Raw genomic sequence first — 25,473 nt, forward strand, 5'->3', positions numbered from 1 at the left:
CAATGTCCTGTACAGCCGCAACATGACCTCCCAACTCCTGTACTCAATACTCTGACCAATGAAGGAAAGCATACCAAACGCCTTCTTCACTATCCTAGCTACCTGCGATTCCACTTTCAAGGAGCTATGAACCTGCACTCCAAGGTCTCTTTGTTCAGCAACACTCCCTAGGACCTTATCATTAAGTGTATAAGTCATGATAAGATTTGCTTTCCCAAAATGCAGCACCTCGCATTTATCTGAATTAAACTCCATCTGCCACTTCTCAGCCCATTGGCCCATCTGGTCAAGATCCTGTTGTAATCTGAGGTAATCCTCTTTGCTGTCCGCTACACCTCCAATTTTGGTGTCATCTGCAAACTTACTAACTGTACCTCTTATTCTCGCATCCAAATTATTTATGTAAATGACAAAACGTAGTGGACCCACCGATCCTTGTGGCACTCCACTGGTCACAGGCCTCCAGTCTGAAAAACATCCCTCCACCACCACTCTCTGTCTTCTACCTTTCAGCCAGTTCTGTATCCAAATGGCTAGTTCTCCCTTTATTCCATGAGATCTAACCTTGCTAATCAGTCGCCCATGGGGAACCTTGTTGAACGCCTTAGTGAAGTCCGTATAGATCACATCTTACCACTCTGCCGTCATCAATCCTCTTTGCTACTTCCTCGAAAAACTCAATCAAGTTTGTGAGACATGATTTCCCACGCACAAAGCCATGTTTAATATCCCGAATTAGACTCTGCCTTTCAAAATACATGTACATCCTGTCCCTCAGGATTCCGTCCAAAAACTTGCCCACGACCGACATCAGGCTCACTGGTCTGTAGTTCCCTGGCTTGTCTTTACCGCCCTTCTTAAACAGTGGCACCACATTAGCTAACCTCCAGTCTTCCGGCACCTCACCTGTGACTATCGATGATACAAATATCTCAGCAAGAGACCCAGAAATAACTTCTCTAGCTTCCCACAGATGTTTAGGGTACACCTGATCAGGTCCTGGGGATTTATCCACTTTTATGCATTTCAAGACATCCAGCACTTCCTCCTCTGTAATATGGACATTTTGCAAGATTTCACCATCTATTTCCCTACAGTCTATATCTTCCATACCCTTTTCCACAGTAAATACTGATGCAAAATACTTATTTTGTATCTCCCCCATTTTCTGCGACTCCACACAAAGTCCGCCTTGTTGATCTTTGAGGGGCCCTATTCTCTCGGAAAAAGTGAGGACTGCAGATGCTGGAGGTCAGAGCGGAAAACTGTTGCTGGAAAAGTGCTGGGGCCCTATTCTCTCCCTAGTTACCCTTTTGTCCTTAATGTATTTGTAAAAACTCTTTGGATTCTCCTTAATTTTATTTGCCAAAGCTATTTAATGTCCCCTTTTTGCCCTCCTGATTTCCCATTTAAGTATACTCCTACTTCCTTTATACTCTTCTAAGGATGCACTCGATCTATCCTATCTATACCTGACATATCTTCTTTTTCTTAACCAAACCCTCAATTTCTTTAGTCATCCAGCATTCCCTATACCTACCAGCCTTTCCTTTCACCCTGACAGGAATATACTTTCTCTGGATTCTTGTTATCTCATTTCTGAAGGCTTCCCATTTTCCAGCCGTCCCTTTACCTGCAAACATCTGCCTCCAATCAGCTTTAGAAAGTTCTTGCCTAGTTCCGTCAAAATTGGCCTTTCTCCAATTTAGAACTTCAACTTTTAGATCTGGTCTATCCTTTTCCGTCATTATTTAAAATCTAATAGAATTATGGTCGCTGGCCCCAAAGTGCTCCCCCACTGACACCTCAGTCATCTGCCCTGCCTTATTTCCCCAGAGGACGTCAAGTTTTGCACCTTCTCTAGTAGGTACATCCACATATTGAATCTGAAGATTGTCTTGTACACACTTAACAAACTCCTCTCCATCTAAATCTTTAACACTATGGCAGTCCCAGTCTATATTTGGAAAGTTAAAATCCCCTACCATTACCACCCTATTATTCTTACAGATAGCTGAGATCTCCTTACAAGTTTGTTTCTCAATTTCCCTCTGACTATTAGGGGGTCTATAATACAATCCCAATAAGGTTATCATCCCTTTCTTATTTCTCAGTTCCACCCAAATAATTCCCTGGATGTATTTCCGGGAATATCCTCCCTCAGCACAGCTGTAATGCTATCCCTTATCAAAAATGCCATGCCCCCTCTTCTCTTGTCTCCCTTTCAATCCTTGCTGTAGCATTTGTATCCTGGATCATTAAGCTGGAGTCCTGTCCATCCCTGAGCCATGTTTCTGTAATTGCTATGATATCCCAGTCCCATGTTCCTAACCATGCCGTGAGTTCATCTACCTTCCCTGTTTGGCTCCCTGCATTGAAATAAATGCAGTTTAATTTATTAGTCCTATCTTGTCCATGCCTGCCCTGACTGCTTGACTCGCTTCTGTTCTCAACTGTACCAGTCTCAGATTGATCTCTTTCCTCACTATCTCCTTGGGTCCCACCCCCCTGCCTTATTAGTTTAAATCTTCCTGAGCAGCTCTAGCAAATTTCCCTGCCTGTATATTGGTCCCCTTCCAATTTACGTGCAATCCGTCCTTCTTGTACAGGTCACTTCTACCCCAAAAGAGATCCAAAAATGTGAATCCTTCTCCCTTACACCAGCTCCTCAGCCATGCATTCATCTGCTCTATCCTCTTATTCCTGCCCTCATTAGCTCTCCGCACTGGGAGTAATCCAGATGTTACTACTCTCTAGGACCTCCTTTTTAAATTTCTGCCTAACGCTCTGTGAACTCCCTTCAGAATCTCAACCTTTTCCCTTCCTATGTCATTGGTTCCAATGTGGACAATGACCTCTTGCTTACCCCTCTTCCCCGTGAGAACATTCTGCACCCTCTCTGAGACATCCTTGATCCTGGCACCATTTTGCTTTTTCGTTGCTGGCCACAGTGATGTCTGCCTGTGCTTCTGACTAGAGAATTCCCTAACACAATTGATCTCTTGGAAGCCAACATACCCCTCGTTGCATTAGAGCCAGTCTCAATAACAGAAACTTGGCTGTTCGTGCTACGTTCCCCTGAGATTCCATCACCCCCTACATTTTCCAAAACAGCATACCTGCTTGAAATGGGTATATCCACAAAAGACTCCTACACTAGCTGGCTACCTCTCTTACCTTTCCTGAAGTTAACCCATCTATATGACTGTATCTGAGACTTCCCCCCTTCCTATAACTGCCATCCATCATATACTGTTGCTGTTGCAAATTCCTCATTGCTTCTAACTGATCCATTCAATCTGATAGGATTCACAGCCAACAGCATTTATGGCAGATATAATCCGCAGTAACGCTTAAACTCTCTTTAAACTCTCACATCTGACAAGAAGTAAATATCACTCTATTAAAGTCCATTTTTACTCCTTCACAATCTACATACCCAGAAAATAACACCGTCTTATTCCTCTACAAACTCTGCCCCAGGTTAAACTAATAGGTATGGCTTATATTTTAAGTTTAATCAAGAGACATACCTCCAAAAACATATAATCAAGAAAGAACCCACTCTACTTACTACTGCAGATTCTCTGTAGGCCACACTTAAAACAACAACTAACTTATCTGATTCTGTGCTGTGAACTTCACCCAACAGTTCCTCCAAGATTAGTTGTGAATTTCACTGCTTGTTAATTTTCCCAGATGCACTGTCCAGCGATACATGAATTCAAACAGCAAAGGCAATAACTGTGCAGGTTCTTTCTCTCTCTCTCTCCTGCACTGACCTCACCCTGTGCTTCCTTTGTCTTTTCTTCTCCTTTTTAAAATTGCTGTTGTTTTGACTTTTTTTTTCCGAAGTTCCAAAACAGTGCATCAGCATATAAAACAGTAATTGCTGCTCCTGGAATTTGAGGAAATCACCTCCAGCACCTAAAATATGGTTTGTGACTTACTGGTGCTTCCTACATTGTCATAATGTACTTTAATCTTTGTAAAACGCTTTGGAATGTTATGAAATTCACTAGACCTGCCTCCTCTCCAGGCTGACTGTTGCCTTCAATCCGAGACCAAACCGCTGAGGCCAGAAAATCTTTGCTGACATCTCCAATGGAACAGGAAAGATGTCATCTTGGGAAGGTCTTACACACAACTGAACTATTTTTTCCAATCACAAAATCACCCATGGTATTTTTTTCACCCAGTAACCAAGACAAAAGGATAAGGCAGCACTGAAGCTAATACCCAGAAGAGGCAAAGTATTCAAGCATAAAATGGTGACAAATAGGGACAAAGGGAGAACAAAAGGTAATAAGGAAAAATAATTGATTTTTACTTGAATATATGCTGTATTCAGATTAAGATAGACAAATCAATAGGACAAGTAGAGGTTAATGGATTTATAATTTATTGCCATTAAAGCGATGTGGTTACAAGGAAATCAAAGCTGTAAGATGAACATTCAGAAGTATGGGACCTTTCAAAAGGCTAAACAGGAAGGGAAGGGTGATGGAGTGGCTTTGTTAGTACAAGGTAGAATTAATAAATTAGCAAGAAATAATTTTAGATCAGATGGATGTCGAATCCATATGGTTGGAAATAAGAAATAACAAGGAAGGAAGGCATAGTAGATGTAGTCTTCAAACTCCTAATAGTAACTTGCATGTGAAGTGGTGGAGGCTAGTACAATTGTAACATTTAAAAGGCGCCTGAATGGGTATATGAATAGGAAGGGTTTGGAGGGATGTGGGGCAAGTGCTGGCAGGTGGGAATAGATTGGGTTGGGATATCTGGTCAGCATTGACAAATTGGACCAAAGGGTCTGTTTCTGTGCTGTACATCTCTATGACTCCATGACTGTGACAGAGAATTAATCAGAAAAACTGAGGGTAAGGTAAATGAGTTTGTAGCACAGTTTGAAATTGCTGGCTAAACTTTTGTGAGTATAACAGAGACATGGCTGCAAAGGGATCGGGATTGGGAAATAAATATCCAAGGATACATATCCTGTCAATTTGGCAACAGTTGATTCCAGGGTCCCGTGCTCATTCCAGAAAAGTAAGTCAGGACTCGCTGTACACCAGCATTTGGCCCACTCTCCCCTGCTTTGGGCTCACTTTCTGCACACATTGGGCTTGTTGACCCTCGCATTGGTCCCACACTCTCCCTACGCTGGGCCCACTCTTCCCCTGAGCTGGGTTTGCTCTCCCTCACTTTCCTTGTTAGTAAGAAATAAAACTAAATCAATACTAAGAAGCATTGAATCTGTCGGGGAAGATTTGAGGAAACTCAAAGGAGCCAAGACCCTGATGAGAACTGTGTACAGGCTTCCTAGCAATAACCAGGATGTGGGGAAGAAAATAATCAGGACATAAAAAAGGCATGTAAGAAAGACACTATTATAATAACAATGGGGAACTCCAATATGCTGGTAGACTGGGAAAATCAGGTTGGCAGCAGATCTCAAGAAAACAAATTTATAGAATGTCTCAGTTTTCTTTAGAGCAGCTTGTGGTAGAACACACAAGGGAACAGGCAATTCTAGATTTGGTGATATGTAATGAAGCAGATTTGATTAGGGTGCTTAATGAGAATGAAATCCTAGGGGACAGTGACCATAATGCAATCAAGATGGCGGCAGAGATGAAGGTTCCTGAGATGAGAGTTCATCCATTTTTATTTTAATTCTCTTTTTTTGTTTCTCATTTTTTTTTCCTTTTTTACTTACCTCCTTACTTTACTCACTTACAATGAAGAGTTTGGACAACATTGGTGAGGTGCTTTCTCCCAGCACGGCCACATGGCAGAGGAAAGTGAAGGAAAGCGAGCCCAGCATGGAGGGAGGTTGAGCTCAATGCAGGACAGAGTTGACCCAGCACTGGGAGAGAGTGAGTCATTACATACTTTTCCAGAGTGAGCACAGGATCCCAGAATTAACTGTTGCTCCATTAGCAAATTCAATATCGGCGATTTAGGTCCAGTGAAGAAATTTCTAACCAACAGTTTAATCAATCTGTTTAACACGAAGTGTAAGAACTATAAGAGCAGAATTATAAGAGTTATAAGATGTGACTAACACATTCATGACATTGTAATTTGTTCATATTTATCATAATTTTTATCTCCTCTTCGGAAGTCACTTCATTCCATAAAACCATAAGATAAAGGAGCAGAATTAGCTAATCAGCCTATCAAGGTTGCTATTCGATCATGGTTGATACGTTTCTCAACCCCACTCTCCTGCCTTCTCCCTGTAACCCTTGATCCCCTTACCAATCAAGCCCATGCCTCTTTTCTTGGGGCAGTTCACCGTGTAATGACATTTCAATTTACTTTTGAAGCACCTTATAATTTCTCCTTAAGATTCTTGGTTTAATTCATCCATTATTGTTGTTCCAAATTTGTCTTCTGCTGTCATGACCATATCTACTAAAGGTGCTTTCATCATCATTCTGCCAATCTTTAAGTTTTCATTCTAGTTTTTGCTTCTATCCAATACCTGGACTATTTCAAAATCTGGCAATTATTGGGCAGTCAATTCTTTGTGACATGTTCAGTAAACTCTCATCCACTATAAGAAGATAAAAGATTTAGATAACACAAGTGAAAATCTCTTGCTGGCTTAGTTTTAAAAATAAATTGTTAAATAATATGTTTTTTAATCACTCTACTTAAATTAATTTCAATATCACTTAGGATGCAACAATCATATAATTTTGCATTGAATTTAGGTATCTCAACATTATAAAAGTGTGCCTGAAGGTTCTTGTCACAAAAAAAATTGTCTTTCTTCATACTTTGAAGGAATCAACTGCTAAGCAGTTAATTAGACAATAATAGGACTGCTTTGACTTAATCTTATTTAAGTAGAAACTTTGTTTTGTAATTAAACAGAGTGCTTTGAATATTTATGCTAGCCCTGTCTATCATATATGTTTGATGTTTGCATTCATTGTACAATTAATATTAACTAAAATTATGAAGATAAGGTTAGTAAACTTGCCTCATCACCAATCCCAAAATGCTACTAATGTGCTACAGATTGTTACAATTTGTTACATCAAGTAAATGTACAAGATAATATATTCCTATATTTCAAAAATTAAAAAAACATTTTTTTTCTATTTCTGAAAGCACTCTTTCATGACATCTTCCATACACCCTGAATCCATAAGTAGCCACAAACGGAACCACCAGTCTATTTGACTTTGAGCATATATCAGCCCAATTCAGTCAAAATGCAACACCCATACTGATGCATTATCACTGGATTTGCACAACAATCAGAAATAGGTAACTTGATTGATTGTCACACCCCCTTGGCAAGTGACACTGAAGTCAACTGTTGTGATCCAATAATGCTGATGCTGCAATTTGCTAGTCAAAGAATTGTTCTGGCACAGAAAGAGGCCATTCAGCCTATTGGATTTATTCCAGCTGTTTCCATATGTACTTCCAAACACAAGACTGCGACAATGGAAATTTTGAATCATGACAAAAGTGAGAACTGATTTATGCTTGTGCATTCTGATCCAATGATTTCACAGCATATAAATAAATCATAAATTGATGGAATAATTTAAATATACAATGAAAATTACTGTTATAAAGTTCATTCTGTCTAAAATATTTTGTTAGTTTCTGTGGTGCTCCTTACCTTCAGTGGTCACTTTTCGTAACTTGTTGGTATTACCCAATTCATGTAATGCCATTAAAAGAGGTGCAATAGCAGCACCTCTTGGAAATATTAACTAAATATTTTTAAAAAACAGGCAAAAAACTGAGGTTGAAATCTAACTTGTACTCTAAACTAAGACTGGGCTTTATACTGAAATCTCAATAAGAGAGCTAAATGTGTGCAAGATTAATCCAGAGTAAACCATGATTACAGATGTAATCCTATTCAATTTCTTTAAACTAAGCCAGCAAAGTACCTTTAGATTGTATTTGTTGGTGCTTCAAAAGCATCGCCACAAAATGTTTTCTAAACTATGGGTTCGAAAAGTAACACCAAAACAGGAAGTGCTGGAAGACATTCAAAAGGTTACATCTCAGCAAAAAGACCAAAAATCAAAGGAACAGGTCAGTATATAACTAATTGATTTTTCCAATGGGTTCTGTTATTGTATAAATTATGTGTCATTTTCTACCCCTTGTTTAACTCATTTTTTTGTAGGAAACTAAAGTAAGAGAAAATGATTCCTGGAAGGCTGAGGAAAAAGACACAGAGTTCAAGTCAGTTTCTACGAAAACTCAAGGTATAGACTGAACAGTAGATACATTGCAGTGTTAAAAGTATTATCATAAATACTGCTAATGTGTTTAGGTCATTTGGCCAAATTTTACAAGCTCAGTACTGTGTTTGAAAAAGTACATGAAAGCAGTCAAACTAAATCCATGGGGAGAAATGTTCTGATTTGCAGTTGAAGTGTTTTGTTGATTGAGGTTGAAGATGTCTGATCTACTCAGGCTCACAGCGACTTTTCTCACACAACCTTCCTTTCTTCACCTGACTAATTATCCAAAAAACATCGACTGCGTTCTTCTAGTGCAATCATGTGGCCAGAGAGATCAGTGCATTCACCATTGCCAGGATCTTCCTGTGTTCACATTGCTCCCGCCATGTTTAAAAACTAGCCGCACATTACTTCAGGTGCTGCTGGCCAGGACCTGGTCCTAAACTGTGGTCCTCCCAGAAAGGTAAGTTCACTCCCCACTCTGTGAATGGCGAATTGAAACTGCTGGGAATGGTAGAGAGGAAGGTCATCCTTCTTCCTGTGGACTGCCAAAGAAGGCTACACCACCAGACATAGCCAGTCTGAGCACAGATAGTGGTGCTACATGCTGAGTTAAACAGAATGCAGCACCACTTGCAAGTTCCTTTCCAAACTATTCACCATCCAAACTTGGAAATATATTGTCATCCCTTTAGAGTCACTGGGTCAAAATTCTGGAATTCCCTCCCTAAGAGCACTGTGGTCCACATGGACTGCAATGATTTAAAAAGGCTAGTCACCTCCATATTCTCAAATGCAATCATGGATGGATAATAAATGTTGGCCAGGCTAGCAACACCCACATCCCGTGAGCAAACAAAAAAACAGTTTTAAAAAATAAACAGAAGCAATGTCCAGATTTAAATCATCACAGAATTACAAAGAAAATATGATGTGCATAGTTCCGTCATAAGAGGATCATATAACCTCTTTATGCAAGTAAGCTTGAGGACGTTATCACCTTACAGCAAACACCATTGGATGAAAACACCAGATTATCTTCATTAGAACACATATCATTATGTGAACACACATGATGATATTTCATCTTTGGAAAATGTGACTCAATCATTCCTATGGTAGTTGGTTGTTCCTTTAAACTAGATGTGATAGAGATTATAGTGGTTAATGGTTATTCATCAAGTTCAAATTTAATTTCAGGGCAAATGTTACTACGTTATCTGAAATCACACCTTGATTCAAGAGAAGTAAATTACAACTTGTTGACAGATATCTGCAGGGTGCAAGTAGGATACTGCTGAAAATCAAAAGAATGTTAACAGTAGTCACAAAATTTAGAAATTGATGCAATGTAGTACTGGTATGCGTCATTAAAAACATATATCTTTCATGCTTCACTCTTAAGATCTACAACATGTTGAAGAAATTTGAGCCATTAGAAGCCAAATGCCAGTGATCAACATAATATTTCTAAACAAGGGGAAGACTTCATAGGTCTCAGAAGAATGCCAGTGACCCCAAGAAAAATGTTTGCACCTAACCAATGCCATCAAATATGATCTGTCTGTCAGATCTAAAGTTCTGTTCCAGAGAGGAGCTGACTAGTGTTCTGATATTTTGGAAATTTGCTGAATTACAGCTTAAAATGTTAAATTCCATCTAACTAATGATAGAGTACAATTGTTTTTTAGTCAAGCTTGGTGTTGCAGAAGAGAATATCATGAAATGTATACACAAAGTAACCAGCTATTAATTACTATTTAACAAATCTATGCTATTTATTCAAGAATGAGGTGTTTTTCTACCAAAGACTTTGTGTGGGATCCTTCCCCACTTGATATCAGTATTCAGACTCATACCAACAGGAAAGATTTATAGTGGTGAATCTACTCAAGGCACCGGAGGTAGTTCCAGTAGACAAGACTAGAATGTATACTATGCTCACCATACTTCACTATAAACATCATATATAGGATTCTGAGGGGTTTGATTAGGTTCATATTCTTCCCCACAAGGCAGAATCTGGAACTAAGGGACACAATTTAAAAAGAAGGGATTTGATATTTAAGATGGACATGAGGAATTATTTCTTCTCTCAGAGGGTTGTTAATTTTGGAATTCTCTTCTCTAGACATAACATAGACTGACTAATTGATTATATTCAAGGCTAAGAGTTATGGTCCCAGCAGACATTATTACCAGACAAGTAGATACCAGACAGGAACCCAGCTTGATAGATCATGACCTTATTTGTTTTACCTTTAATTAAATTATCTCGTGCTGAAACATAAGTTCGCAATACTCTAACAAGAAAATGGGAACACATTACAAAGGAACTAAGAAAATTAAAATAATCCAAACTATCTACTTATAATACAATTCTAAAAGATTTTGAAACACACAGTAAAGCAATAATCCTATTAATCCCAGAGCACCCCTCCATAAATCAAAAAGAAACAAAACAGTCATGGTACAGTTCTTAAAGCACCATTCATATTAAATTCATAACAATATTCCTGCATCTGGCAGCTCAATAGGTTTAAGTCACTTGGACTTTAGGTGTTAAACAGGAACTATGATAGCTTCTCCTCAAGCTTCACTGCACTTATCGAACTAATCATTTTCAGGCCTTTATCTGAACTGGAAACAATATTAACTCTTCACTCTAAGGACCTAACTCACTATATCCTTCTCTTCTCAGGAGCATTGCTCAATATAGTCCTATTGTTACAAGACCTTCCTAGCACTAAAAGAAACTACCCAAACACTAACAGTCTCTCAGTAAAGGGAGTTTCCTTTGTGCTTAAAAGAAGCAGATTCCAAAACTTTGAGGCTCCATTGGTTACTATGCTGAGTCACAAACAATTCAAATAAACAGAAGTCCATTAGTGCACAAATTCATTCACTCTACAGCCAAGCATTAACTTTTTCAAACCGTTACATCCTTGTAGAACAAAAATTCTTCAAAGCTGCCCAGTTTTGAGCTGCCGGATCTGTTCAGCACAATGGTATTGACATACAATATATTAATGAGTATCTTGAATGTAAACTTGAAACTTTGGCTCCATAAGAACTGTGTGATGGTAGCTCCTCAAATTCTGTTGTGGACACTTGCATCTACAACAGGTAGGTTAATGACGATGAAGTTGGATAGGTTTCTTTTCCCTCTCACTGTTTCTATATCTTTCACATGGCCCAATCCAGCAGATATGTTCTTCAGGACTTGGCCTTTTAAGTCAATGGTGGTGCTACCAAGCTACTCTTGGTAATGAACTTTGAAGTAACCCAATCAGAGTGCATTCTGAGTCTTTGCTACCCACAGTGCTTCTTCAAATGATGTTTGATGCAGAGGAACACTCAATTATTTGAGTATGCCAGTTTTCACTCTCTTATGACACTTTATTAAATAATTAATCTTACAATATTGTCACTGGAGGGAAAACCATGCAATTAATATCAAATTCACCATATGGAACCAATTCGGAACAAGAGCAGTTACTATTTACGGATCTAACTGTTGGTATATTTAATACGTCCATTGCTGCAAGGCTTGGAAGCACTGATAACTTTCAAAAGCTGTTTTACATTTAAAGGTTATAGCTGAATGTTCACAAAATTCCACAATTAGATTTTATTCTGTCTTTATGGATGCTTGAATGCTTGTCCACATTCTCTGTTCAAAAATAACCAAAGTATGATGAGGTGTATTCCGAGCAGAATGTCTGTAAAACGTGACAGGAGTTCAATAAATTTAATGCATGACTGAAGCACAGAAACGTGACTACAGCCAGAGGGCAGTGCTATTTAACCACTAACAGAATTGGTTTCTACATGATTATAAATCATTCTGAATCACAATGCTTTAAAAATATTGAGGAAAGAGGCCCAGTTTGAGAGTATTTGCTGTATTTCACATCTGACTATTAAGTCAGAGGTCACATGACACTAGGTCATAGTCCAATAGGTTTATTTGAAATCACAAGCTTTCAGAGCACTGCTGCTTTGTCAGGTGAAGTCACTCCTGGTGTCATGTGACTTCTGACTTTATGCACCCCAGGAGAAAGTGAGGAACACAGATACTGGAGATCAGAGTTGAAAAGTGTGGTGCTGGAAAAGCACAGCAGGTCAGGCAGCATCCAACAGCAGGACAATTGACGTTTCGGGCACAGGCCTTTCATCAGGAATGTGGGGAGAGGGAGGGGTGGAAGGGGGCTGAGAGATAGATAGGGGGATGGGGGTGGGGGGAAGGTAGCTGGGAAGGCAATAGGTAGATTGAGGTGGGGGGTTGATGGTGATTGTTTGAAACAGAGATATTCTCTGAAGTGCTCCGCGAGTTGACGGAGACCATTCCTTCCATGACTCCCTCGTTATGTCCACACACCCCCACCAACCCACCCTCCACTCCCAGCACCTTCACTTGCCACTGCAAGAATGTAAAACATGTGCTGACACCTCTCCCTGCACCTCCATCCAAGGCCCCAAAGGATCCTTCCACATTTGGCAGAGATTTTCCTGCACTTCCAAACACCTCATTTACTGTGCCCGTTGCTTTCGATTAGGTGTCCTCTACATTGAAGAGACAGGATGCCAATTTGTCGAACATTTCAGAGAACATCTTTGGGACACACACCAAACAACCCCACTGCCCTGTGACCAACCACTTCAACACCCCCTCCCACTCCGCCAAGGACATGCAAGTTCTGGGCCTCCTCCATCACCAAATCCTAGCCACCCAACACCTAGAGGAAGAACGCTTCATCTTCCACCTTGAGACCCTCCAACCACATGGCATCAACATCGGTTTCACCAGTTTCCTCATCTCCCCTCCACCTCATCCCAGATCCAACCATCCAACGTGGCATCGCCCTCTTGATCTGTCCTACCTGTCCATCTTCCTTTACACCTATCCATTCCAGCCTCCACTCCAACCTATAACCATCATTCCCTGCCTGCAGCTACCCATCGCTTTCCCAGCTACCTTACCCCCAACCCTGCCCGACTTCCTATTTATCTCTCAGACCTCTTCCTCCGCCCCCACATTCCTGATGAAAGACTTATGCTCCAAAATGTTGATTGTCCTGTTCCACAGATGCTGCCTGACCTGTTGTGCTTTTCCAGTGCCACACGTTTTGACTTTTTCCACCCCAGTCCAACATCGGACTACCAAGACTGACGTGGTCAAGTTAACAGTGGTCAGTTCTTCAGCTTTCATTCAAAACAGAGAGCTGAGTCTTTCAGAGAGGGAAAGATTACAACTGATGTGATCAGGCAAGAGAAGAAAGCTACAGGTTCTCTGGAAGTTTTGTGGCAGAATATGGCAGGAGGACTATCTCCGAAGCAAATCCAGTGGTGATCCAAAGAACATTTATCCTGGTTATTTCCAGAAGGAGAAATCTTTGGAACAATCATTTAAGAAAGTCTTCAAAAACTGAAGGATGCACCTTACACTTGAAAGTATGACTCAAAACGATGGGGAGATTTGAAGTCATTGTAAGTCATGAATGGCTCTGGAATGTTTCTTATGTTCCTATAAGCCTGTGGGAGAGTTGTTTTGATATATATCTATATGTGTTGTGTGGTTATTAGTCATTTTAACATAATAATAAGTGCTGTGTTTTGATATTGATGGGCTTGGAGAATGGGCCAGAATCTGACAGATAAATTTTAATGCAGGTTGTCCATTTTGGCCACAAAATATTCCTTAACTGGAAAGAGATTCAAAGTGCGTCAGTGCAAAGGGAACTGGGTGTCCTGCATCAATCACACAAACTAGGTATACAAGTGCAATGTACAGTGAGAAAGGAATTCAAGCATTTAATGCAAGAGAACTGGATCATGAAAGTGTTGTTACAATTATATAAGGCATTGGTGAGACCTTACCTGAGGTATTGTGTTCAGTTGGTCTCTTTACTTGAGGAAGGATGTGACAGCATTGGAGGCAGTTTGGAGGAGGTTTGCCAGGTTGATTACAAGGATGAAAGAACTGTTGCATGACGAGCAGTTGAAGAGCTTGGGCTTGTACTCGCTGGAGTTTAGAAGAATGAGGGGTTATCTGATTGAAGTGTATTAAATGTTAAAAGGGATTGATAAGGTAGATGTTAAATAGATGCTTCCCTTTGTGGGACAGTCTCACTCAAGAGCTCATGGATATAGAGTTAGAGGAGGTAGGTTCAAAGCTGAGATGAGGAGAAACTAATTCTCTCAGGGGATTGTGAATCTGTGGCACTCACTGCCCCAGAGTGCAGTAGAGGCAAAATCAGTCAACAGATTCAAGAAATAAATAGATATGTATCTGAAAAGCGGGATAAAGAGCTATGGGGAGCTGGTTGAAGAGTGGACTAGAGACCAGGATAAGATTAGCCATGATCATGTTAAATGGCTGAATTGCCTACTCCTGCTCCTAATTCCTATGTTCCTATGCTTTCTGTATATTAGAATCTCAGTTGCTTACTTAATAATTGTTAGTCAATGTTGCTTTTCATTGGTTTTTTAAAGTAATGGCCTTAAAATTTGAAATGTTGTCATTCAATTTCTTTAAATTAGTTACTGAAAATTCAGATCTCTTGTTTAAAGTTATTTGACCCCATGAGGATCATATCAATATTTATATCAGAAATGTTATTATATGTTTTAATCGAAACAAATTGCTTTTAATATTGTACATTTTTGAAACAATATTTTAAAATGATACATGTTGCACTGTATTATTTATTAACAAATATAAATGCTTTAATGAAAAAGGTTATATTTTTCAGCAGCAATGTCCCAGTCTCCTCCACGCTGGAATCGTACTAAAGAACCAAAGTCTCAAACAGCAAATGCAACTATCTCCAAACAGGGAGTTGAATCAAGCTTACACATAGAACCTGCATCAATGGAAGAAGAGGTTAGACTTCAGTAAGTAGCATTCAATGAGAACAAATTAACACCTTATAATGCACAAGCATTGAAATTGACATTAAAACTCTAGTCTTATTCTTCAAAATATTTTATTAAAATGTGAAACGGGACCATATAAAACTAAACTGACACCTTGACAATCTTCTCCCTTCATCATAAAACCATTTTAAAACCGAATTCTAAAATATTAAACAAAAGGAACGACCTTGTTCTGCTTCAGGAGTAATTAAGTACAGGCTATGGGTCTACTGAAAGCTAAGTAATATGTTGACAGTGATGAAATGCTCCACATTTCTAACACTTGCAATGAATGCTCAAAATTCATTTGTGTCCTTGGATGTAAGATTTAAGGATGGTCTGGTTTCAGTAAACCAACTAAACCTAAACTCAGTTGACGATTCTTGATTTCTATCCTCTGAATATTCAGATTTGACATCCTTTACAATATGATAGATGTGGGGAGGGGGGGGAGCAAAAGCTTTAAATGCAAATTGTTACAATAGTAACAGCTGACCCTGATTACATTGTAGTTAAGGATAATAATAATTATAATGGGGAAATTCTGCAGTAGCAAGGGAATGTGCCAATGGGCTGTGGTCGGGGGGTGTTGGGAATGAAAGAGGAGTGAACCACTATAACCCAAAATGAACAGCCCCTGTGGAAGGCTGACAAGAGAGGGAAGGAGAATTTGTGTCTGGTGGTGGCATCTTGCTGGAGATGGCAGAAATGGTGGCTGATGATCCTCTGGATGTGGATGCTGGTGGGATGGTAGGTAATGGTTAAGACCATTACTTTAAAAAGCAACATTGACTAACCATCATTAAGTAAACAATGATATCACTGTTGTGGGAAAGAAAAGATGGGGTGAGGACCAAAGTGCAGGAGACATGTCAGACCCAACTGAGGGACCTGTCAACTATGATGCAGGGGAATCCTAAGTTGAGGAAGAAGGTGGACATTTCAGAGGCCTCCTTGTTGAAGTTGGCATTATCAGAATGGATGCAATGGTGACAGAGGAACTGGGAGAATGGAATACAGTCTTTACAGGAAGCAGGATATATCATCAAGATAACTGTGTAGTTATTTACATTCTTTATAAAAAGCTGTGAAACTCACATCTGGAGGGCCCATCATTCTGTTTGGTTCTAAATTGACATCACAGAGTGAAAACAATTTTTGGTGCACGGCACTCTCCACACCAACTTGGATCATTCATTAATGTAGACACAGAGTGCGCACTGAAAGTCTACAGAGTAGGAAGGTCATGATGTCAATCAGTGCATTATATTGACTCTAGTTCTGCAACTTTAGTATTCAACAGTTCAGCAAAGGTTTTCCTTAAACATGCATAGCTAAGTATGTATTTAACATTAAGAAGGGCTATTCACCAAGAATAGTTTATACAATCATTACTTCTAATTAACTTACAATCAGGTTAGTTGCTGATTGAATTCTACAGGCCACTGTTGAATTTAGAAGAATGAGTGTAGGCTTTAGTGAACGTTGTAAGAATCTTAGGCGATTTGACTGGGTAAATATAGAGAGCTTGTTTCTGCTTGCAGGATAATTGGACTAAAGGGCATAATTCCAAAATAAGGGGGTCACCTTTTTAAGACATCGGAGGATAGTAAATCTGTGGAATTTATTACCACGGACAACTGTTGAAGCTGTGTCATTAAGTATATTTAAGATTGAGATAGACAGAGTTGTAATCAGTAAGGGAATCAAGGATTTTCAGGATAAAGCAGGAAACCAGAGTTGAGGATTATCAGCTCAGCCATGATCTCAATGAACGGTAGAACAAATTTAATGGGCCAAATGGCCTACTTCTGCTCCAACATCTTATGGCTTTATGATCACCTTCTTAAACCATCTGAAGTCCACAGCACTAATAGGGAGGTTGCTCCAGAATTTTCAACAAACAATTGTGAAGGAACAACAAAATACCTCCAAATTAAGATGGTGCTAGACTTGGAGAAGAACATAGAGATGTAGTGATCTTATGTACCTTGAGCCCTTGACAACAGTGTAAAGCTCCTTAAGAACTATTCTTTCATGTCTGGAAAGGAGTGTAGCACTGGAACATCAACACTCCTAAAGTTAACAGGCCCTGTTTGAATTGAGAGGTGGAGGGAGTGAACACATTCTGAACTATTTGACCGGGTTTCTGATATCAGGAATGGCAGACTCCTGACAGGGAGGAGAAAGTGAGGAATGCAGTTGCTGGAGATCAGAGTCGAGAGTGTGGTGCTGGAAAAGCACAGCAGGTCAGGCAGCATCTGAGGAGCAGGAGAATCGACATTTCAGGCATAAGCCCTTCAACAGGAAAGAGGAAGAAGAACTTATGCCCAAAATGTCAATTCTCCTGCTTCTCGGATGCTGCCTGACCTGCTATGCTTTTCCAAGACCACACTCTCAACACGGATTCCTTATAGCAAAGTCTCATATATTTCCTCTAAATTAGTTCCATGTCAAATGGAGATGTAATGTTTTCCTATCAGTGATTCACTCTTGTCAAGCCCAGGTTTCTTATAAGAACATTATGTCAATGTAGAACTGCCAAGGATTCTTATAATCTTTGACAGAAAGTGTTGTCAACATCTGATTTCAGAACTAGAAACATGGCCTTTGAAATTATAAGCTGGGTATACTCAATATGTATTCCACATCCTTGCCACAACTTGATGAACATAGCCACTAATTTTTGAATTAAACAGTAAAAAGCCTGATAATACATTTTCGATATAGTTTAGTGAATTGGTTCAGGATTGAACATTAGAGTGTTGATTTCAATTTCTACATTTATATTTTGCAGCAACACCTTCTCTAGTGAATGCGAGCAAGAGCAACGAGTACTTCTCAGTGACAGAGCTGATGCACAGCTTCAAAGCTTAGTGTTACGTGTGCGGGAAAGGACATCATTATACAAAGAAAAGTTGATTAGTGAGGATGGTTCTTCATCAGATGAAACTCCACCAGCTTGTAAGTTCAATCCTTAGAGCCAAAAGGCTGATATCCAATTAATCACACAGCACTTGGTAATTAATATGCAGGGACTTTGGTCAACTGATGAGTAACATATCCAGAGCTAACATAACTAATAACATACACTTAATTTCACAGACCAATGTTATCTTCATCATATTAATCAATTTAACAATATTTAGAAACATAAATAGCTCAGAATATATCACAATGTTGCATTTTCAACATTAAGGAATGAGGTTCAAAAATGAAATAACCTTCTATTTCCTTTAGAATCTGTCTTGGGAATTAAATGATTCCAGTAGAGTACATGCTAGAGTGGATACTTTAGATAAAACAGGCTTAATGATCCAAATAAACTTTTCTTATTCCATGAGCTTTTCCTTTCCTCAGAAAATGACTGGAGGATATGCAGCTTCACAACAACACAAAGGAAACTATCACCTTTATTCAGAAATGTGATGGTTGCAATCAGATGCTTATTTGGGGTCCAGTATTGACATCTACTAAAACATTTATATGCAAAAACATTCCTCTTCTTCTTAATGCCTCAAAGTGAGGAAGCTGCTTACATTAGGAGCATTCATCCAAAAGAAAAATCAGTATGACTTACATATTAAAAGTCAGTGATTACCAGAAATGACAGGTAATTTCCTGAGTCTCCCTGTTTCACACTCCAGATTTCTGTGGTCGTGATGTTGTTATGTTATGTGACATTGACAATGTTTCTGTGACATTTATTACTACATTAAGGATAACAGTAATATCTGTTTCTATTTCTTTTAATATGTTACACAGTAACACCTGTATTAAATTCTCCCACTGGCATTGTGGCTTGAATTGCTAAGCTCCATCTGTCAATTTCTTTTCTGCTTATTCGTCCATGATGAGCACAATAATTATAGCTCAAAGTCATACTAATTCCCGTGACTAACTTCTGAACAACATCACTGGAGATTCGCCGACAGCATTAAAATATTTCATACTTACAACTTGCCAAGAAGTGTTTGCATCAAATTCCAAAATCACATTTGATAACTGAACAACCTCAGTCCAGGCTCCCTTACTTTGCACACGTGCATCTCAGATAACACCTAACAGAGTAACACCAAACAGCTCAATTTTCCCTTTCCATACCCAACCTATTTATTTTAATGTGTCAAGTTTGAAGTCTGTTGTCTATGAAACTGTGTGAATAAATTCAGCATATGTAATAACCAATTTAACAGAGAGAATTCAAGTATGGCAATCACATCAGCAAGGACTGTAGCAGGACATCCATAGTAAACATTATGAATGTTTGTGTTCAAGTCGGCAGAGAGCATCTGGGATATTCCAAGGAGCACTTCACGCAGAGCAACACAGTAGCAAATGTACAAAGAGGCCAGGTGGATGACAGAGAACAATTACTTGAGGCAGTCTCATTTGAAACAGAAAAGTAAGAGGCTGGAGCTTTTTTTGAATTTGATTTATTTATGTCACATGTAACGAGATACAGCAGAAATTGTTGTTTCGCATGTTATATAGGCAGATTGTACCATATCAAGTGCATTAGGATAGCAGAACAGAGTGCAGATTACAGCTTATTGTCAATTTGGAAGGTTAAGATCAAACAAGGAGGCTAAACTGAAAGTATACAAGGAAGGTAGCTGGGAGCGAGTTGATGTATTAAAATGAACCAAGTTCACATATTTGATCCAAAGGTCTGTAAAAACATTAAAACATAAGACCTAGGGGCATGCATTGGAAATTCAGCAATCAGATGTTTGTTTGGGATCATTTGATATGATCATGGCTAATCTCATTTCAACATCAACTCCACTGTCCTGCCTACTCTCCGTAAAGCTTCAACCCATTACTAATTAAAAATCTGGCTATCTCCATCCTAAATTTACTCAATATCTCAGCATCAACCATACTCTAGGGTAGTGAGTTCCATAGATTCATGACCCTTTGAGACAAATCATTTCTCCTCATCTCTATTTTAAATTGCTGCCCTTTATCCTAAAATGATGACATCTCCTTCTCAAAGTCTTCACCTGACTTTTAATTGTTGACTTGCTGCTCATTACAAAAGAAAATATATTTTTAAAAATTAACTGCTACTCACAAATTTCCCGTTCTTTGTCATTTATCTATTGCAAATATGCTTTATTCCTTTTATCCTCTATCTTCTTTAAGAATTTTTAAAATATTTTACCTTGTTTAGTATTTTACACTATCACAATACTTACTTGTAACACAATTCAATGTCCTCTATGAATCTTTTACTATAGTTCCTGCTCTAGCCGCTTGTTTCAAACTGACCCTTCCTTCCTATATTGTTTTTGCTGTCAATTTTTTGTTGATGATGGTAAAGTACCATGGAATGCTTTATTTGTTATAAGCATTGTATAAATATAGATCGGTTCTCTGAAACTCTCCCCCTAACATTATGCAAAGGTTTAACTACTTCTCGAGTTCAATGATTCATTGTTCAAATTAATTATTCAATTTGAATCTACCAATTGATTATTGTCAAAGTTCATTTCACTGACTTCCATTCCTGTTAACTCTTCATGCATGATGGCATTTAGTGAAACCCAATTCACCATGTCCCAAGCACAAGCAAGTGTATTTATTGCACTTCACACATTTCATTGATGTCACTTTTTTTAAATAACAGACCAATAACTTAAAGGAAATCCATATCTAAAACTTGCAATCTCTCATCTTTGCGTTTTTATAAAGCAAAGTATGAAAATAGTCCTTTTTGGACATCATAGAATGTATATACCAAAACCAAATTTATCATTTAAATTGAATAATGGAATGTTACTGAAGACTTTTAAAATATCTTCTCAAGTTTTAATCAAGTTGCTTCTTAGTCTTCTAACTCCGATAGATATAAGCCTAGCATGTCCAGTCATTCCTCAAAAGATTGCATATATTGGTTTAGTAAGCTTTCTCTGAACTGCTGCTACTGTATTTACATCCTTCCTTAAAGAAGATCAACACTGTAAATAGTACTCCAAGTGTGGTGTCTTTAATGTCCTTTATAACTGAAGCATAACCTTTCAACTTTTATAATCACCTCCCATCTGAATAAAAGATAACATTTCATTCTGTTAGCTTTTGTAATTTCTTGCTGCACCAGCACACTAACGTTTTGTTAATAATTCTCTAGGGTATCCAGATCCTCTGCATCTCAGAATTCAATTTCTCATTGTTAAATAATATGTTTTGGTCTTACTCTTCTCACCAAATGGACAATTCTACACTTTATTATACTCCATTTTAAGAACACAGAGCATAGAACAGAACAGTACATTACAGGCTCTTCGGCCCTCCGTGTTGTGCTGGCCTTTTATCCTCCTCTAAGATCAGACTGACCTACATACACTTCATTATACTATCTTCCATGTGCCTATCCAAGAGTCGCTTAAATGTCCCTAATGTATCTGAGTCTACTACCACTGCTGGCAGTGCATTCCATGCACCCACTGCACTCTGTGCAAAGAACCTACCACTGGTACCTCCCTTTAACCTTCCTCTAATCACTTTAAAATTATGCCCCTTTGTGATAGACATTTCCACCATGGGAAAATGTCTCTGGTTATCCACTCTAACTTCTCATCATCTTATAAACCTCTATCAAGTCATCTCTCACTCTTCTTTGCTCCAATGAGAAAAGCTCTAGCTCCCTCAACCTTTCTTCATAAGACATGCCCTCTAGTCCAGGCAGCATTCTAGTAAATCTCCTCTGCACCCTCTCTAAAGCTTCCAAATTTTTCTTATAATGAGGTAACCAGAACTGAGTACAGAATTATAAATGTGGTTTAACCAGGGCTCTATAGAGTTGCAGCATAACCTCACGGCTGTTAAATTCAATCCCCTACTAATGAAAGCCAACATACCTATCAACTTAGGTGGCAACTTTGAGGGATCTATGGACATAGACCCCAAGATTTCGCTGTTCCTCCACACTGCCAAGAATCCTGCTTTTAACCCTGTATTTTTCATTCACATTTGACCTTCCAAAGTGAATGACTTCACACTTTTCCAAGTTGAACTCCATCTGCCACATATCAGCACAGTTCTGCATCCTATCAATGTCCCATTGCAACCTACAACAGCCCTCCACACTATTCACAACTCCAACAACCTTCATGTCATTGGCAAACATAATACCCACCATTCCACATCCTCATCCAAGGCATTTATAAAAAATCACAAAAATTATCCACAGATCTTTTCCCTCTCACTTAACCTATCTATGACCATTTGTAGCCAACTTTTATGTCTATTCACAACTTACTTTCCTACCTATTTTTATGTCATCAGCAAATTTAGCAATGATACTTTTAGTCCCTTCATTCAAGTAAAAACCTTGAGTCCCAGCACTGATCCCTGTGAGACATGATTGGTTACATCTTGCCAGTCAAAAATGATCCACTTATGCCTACTCTGTTTCCGATCTTCTATAGTCAATATGGTACCAACTGCACCATGAACTTTTCTGAGATGACACATTATCAAATTCCTTTTAGAAATCTAAGAACAGTATCTCCACCAGATCCCTTTATCCATTGCACATGTTATTTTCTCAAAGAACTCAAATAAATTTGCCAATGTAATTTTTCTTTCAAAACATTATTTTGATTCTGCCTTGAACTTTATAGTATTTTAATGGCATCTTCCATATTAGATCTTCCATATGACAGATAAAACCAAAATAACTGCAGATACTGTAAATCAGAAACAAATGCAGAAGTTGCTGGAAAAGCTAAGCAGTTCTGAGGAATGGTCATCGGATCCAAAATGTTAAATTTGATTTCTCTTCACAGATGCTGCAAGACCTGCTGAGCTTTTCCAGCTATTTCTGGGTTTTTTTTCTATATGACAGATATGAAGCTAACTGCCTATAGTTTCCTATTTCCTGTCTTCTTTGAGTAAAAGAGTTATACTTGCTATATCCCATTCTAATGAAACCTTCACTGAATCTAAGGAATTTTGAAAACTTAGAACTATTGCATCAACTGTCTAAGTTATTTTAAGATCCTAGGATGAAGTCCATCAAGAGCTAGAGACTTGCTAGACCAAAATTCCAACAGAGTGTTCATAGAATCATCATATAATCATAGATTCCCAACAGTGTGGAAACAGGACATTCGGCTCATCGAGTCCGCACCAACACTCAAAAAAGCATCCCACCCAGATCCAACCCATACCCTGCATTTCCCATGACTAATCCACTTAGGCTGCACATCTTTGGACTGTGGAAGCAAACCTGAACACCAGGAGGAAACCCACACAGACACAGGGAGAATATGCAAACTCCACACAGACAGTCATTCAAGGCTGGTATCAGTCCCAGGTTCTTGGAGCTGTGAGGCAGCAGTGCTAGCCACAAAGCCACCGTGCCACCCCATATTGCTTGTTATTGCTTAATACTGCTGTCCCAAATTACACCCTCACTTCCATTTATTGATTTCCAATCATTTCAGGGTTGTTACTTGTATCTTCTACAGTAAAGACTGATGAAAAATTTCAATTTCTTTATTTTCTGTTATTAGGAGCTACATTTACTTTGTTAACTTTCTTTAATTTGTAAATATCCAAACAAACTCGTACTATATGTTTTTACATTTCTGGCTCGCTTTCTCTAATGCTTTAATTTTTCTGTCATGAATTTTAAAATAATTCTTTGCTGTTTATTATATTCAGTCTAGTCTTTTGAACTGTCAACAATTTTTGCACAATGATATCCTTTCTCTTTCAGTTTGATACCTTGTTTGATACACACAGATGATATATTCCTCCCAGAGAAATATTATTGCTTGTTGGAATATAATTATTCTGATATTCTAAAGTATCCCCTTGAATATCTTACACTGTATCCCTATTCACCTATCTGTTATTTAGATTGGCAGTTTACTCTAGCTAGCTCTGCTGTCATGCTTTCATAATTGCCTCACTTCAAGTTTAAAATATTATTCTTAGATCCACTGATCTCAGTCACAAACTGAATCTAAAATTCAATCATATACAATCACTGTTACCTAGAGGCATCTTCATTAGTTCATTAATTAATTCTATCTTGTTAGATAATACCCATTCTAGTATAACTGTCTCCCTTGTTTCTGCACCCTTTCTAATTTAATATTATCCTCTCTATAGAAGGGCTACCAGAACTGAGTTTTCACAGGACTACAGGCCTCAACACAATTCAAGTGAAGACCATCCTGATAGTACAGATTCAATTTTCTCTTGCCAATGCCCCAAAAGCCCACTCCTACTTCTCACGCACCAACCTTGAAACATGCATTCATTTCTGTTTCAGTTGGTTGATACCAATTTGCTTGTGGCTCAAGTAATAATCCAGAGATTGTTATTTTTGAAATTCTTCTTCTTAAATTGATGTCTAGCTCCTCAAACAGTCTGTGCAGATTCTCTTTCCTTATTCTGCCTTTGTTGTTGGCACCTACATGAACCACAATGACAGGGTCCTCTCCATGTCACTCCAAATTCCTTTCCAGCCTTGAGCTGATGGCCTGAGCCCTGGTATTAAACAGTCAATACAATTTCCTGGTCTCTCACTTTTTACTGAAGAGAACACAGTCAATCCCCCTCACTACAGCCTCCACTACAACTACCACATCTATTTTGACTCGCCCCACTTGAATGGCAACCATTAGGTAGCTCTTCCATCCTGAAGATTATTCGACTTTCAGTCGAAACTTTCTGTAATATCTATCCCATCTCAATACTCATTTTCTTTAAATTAGCTTCCAGCTCAAACAATTTTGGTAATTTCATGAGATAATATAAAAACTGTTTCATATTGAAATATGATTCTCTTTTGCTTAGCTCCAATCCAAAAGGTTCCTGCACCAAAAGATGATGAAGAAAAACAACAAGAAGAAATAAGTCACGATGAGACCAAAACCGAAGAGGCATATTACTGTGACATGGTTTGCTTTGAATTCAAGAGACCTTCAATTAAAAAGATCATTCACAAGTTAAGAATCCCTGAAAGCATTGAAAACTCAGGTACTTTATTATCATTAAATAATTTTTATCATTATAGTTTGAAAAATGAACCAAATTTAGAATTGGTGTCCTATGTTCTTTGATGTTTAAAAAAGTGTATAGTGCTGAAATTTACATCCTCCAATGGACTTCATTGATTGCTGCATTTTGATGGCGGCATTAATATTTAATAATCAAGTGAAGAGTTTTGGTATACTTCAGTCCAGTGTTAGCCGAAGGAACATCATATCAAGAAGGCAATTCATTATCACCTTCTCAAAGACAGTTAGACTTGGATAATAGATATTGGTCTTGTCAGTGACATCTCCATCCCAGGAATTAATCA

The 25,473-nt window shown here is 38.5% G+C and overlaps 1 protein-coding gene across 1 annotated transcript in view; it reads left to right on the forward strand.

Annotated features, from left to right (window-relative positions):
• Positions 1-7,959: 7,959 nt before the first annotated feature.
• LOC122549359 (cyclic nucleotide-gated cation channel beta-3-like) overlaps positions 7,960-25,473 on the forward strand; it is a 111,040-nt gene continuing 93,526 nt past the window's right edge. The window contains exons 1-5 of the mRNA XM_043689032.1: positions 7,960-8,076; positions 8,171-8,252; positions 14,990-15,128; positions 17,947-18,113; positions 24,966-25,148. Coding sequence (XP_043544967.1) covers positions 7,972-8,076; positions 8,171-8,252; positions 14,990-15,128; positions 17,947-18,113; positions 24,966-25,148 — 676 coding nt within the window. The 5' untranslated portion in view covers positions 7,960-7,971. The remainder of the gene's footprint in view (positions 8,077-8,170; positions 8,253-14,989; positions 15,129-17,946; positions 18,114-24,965; positions 25,149-25,473) is intronic.

Source organism: Chiloscyllium plagiosum, chromosome 4 (assembly GCF_004010195.1).
Source record: "Chiloscyllium plagiosum isolate BGI_BamShark_2017 chromosome 4, ASM401019v2, whole genome shotgun sequence".
NCBI classification, from domain to species: domain Eukaryota; kingdom Metazoa; phylum Chordata; class Chondrichthyes; order Orectolobiformes; family Hemiscylliidae; genus Chiloscyllium; species Chiloscyllium plagiosum.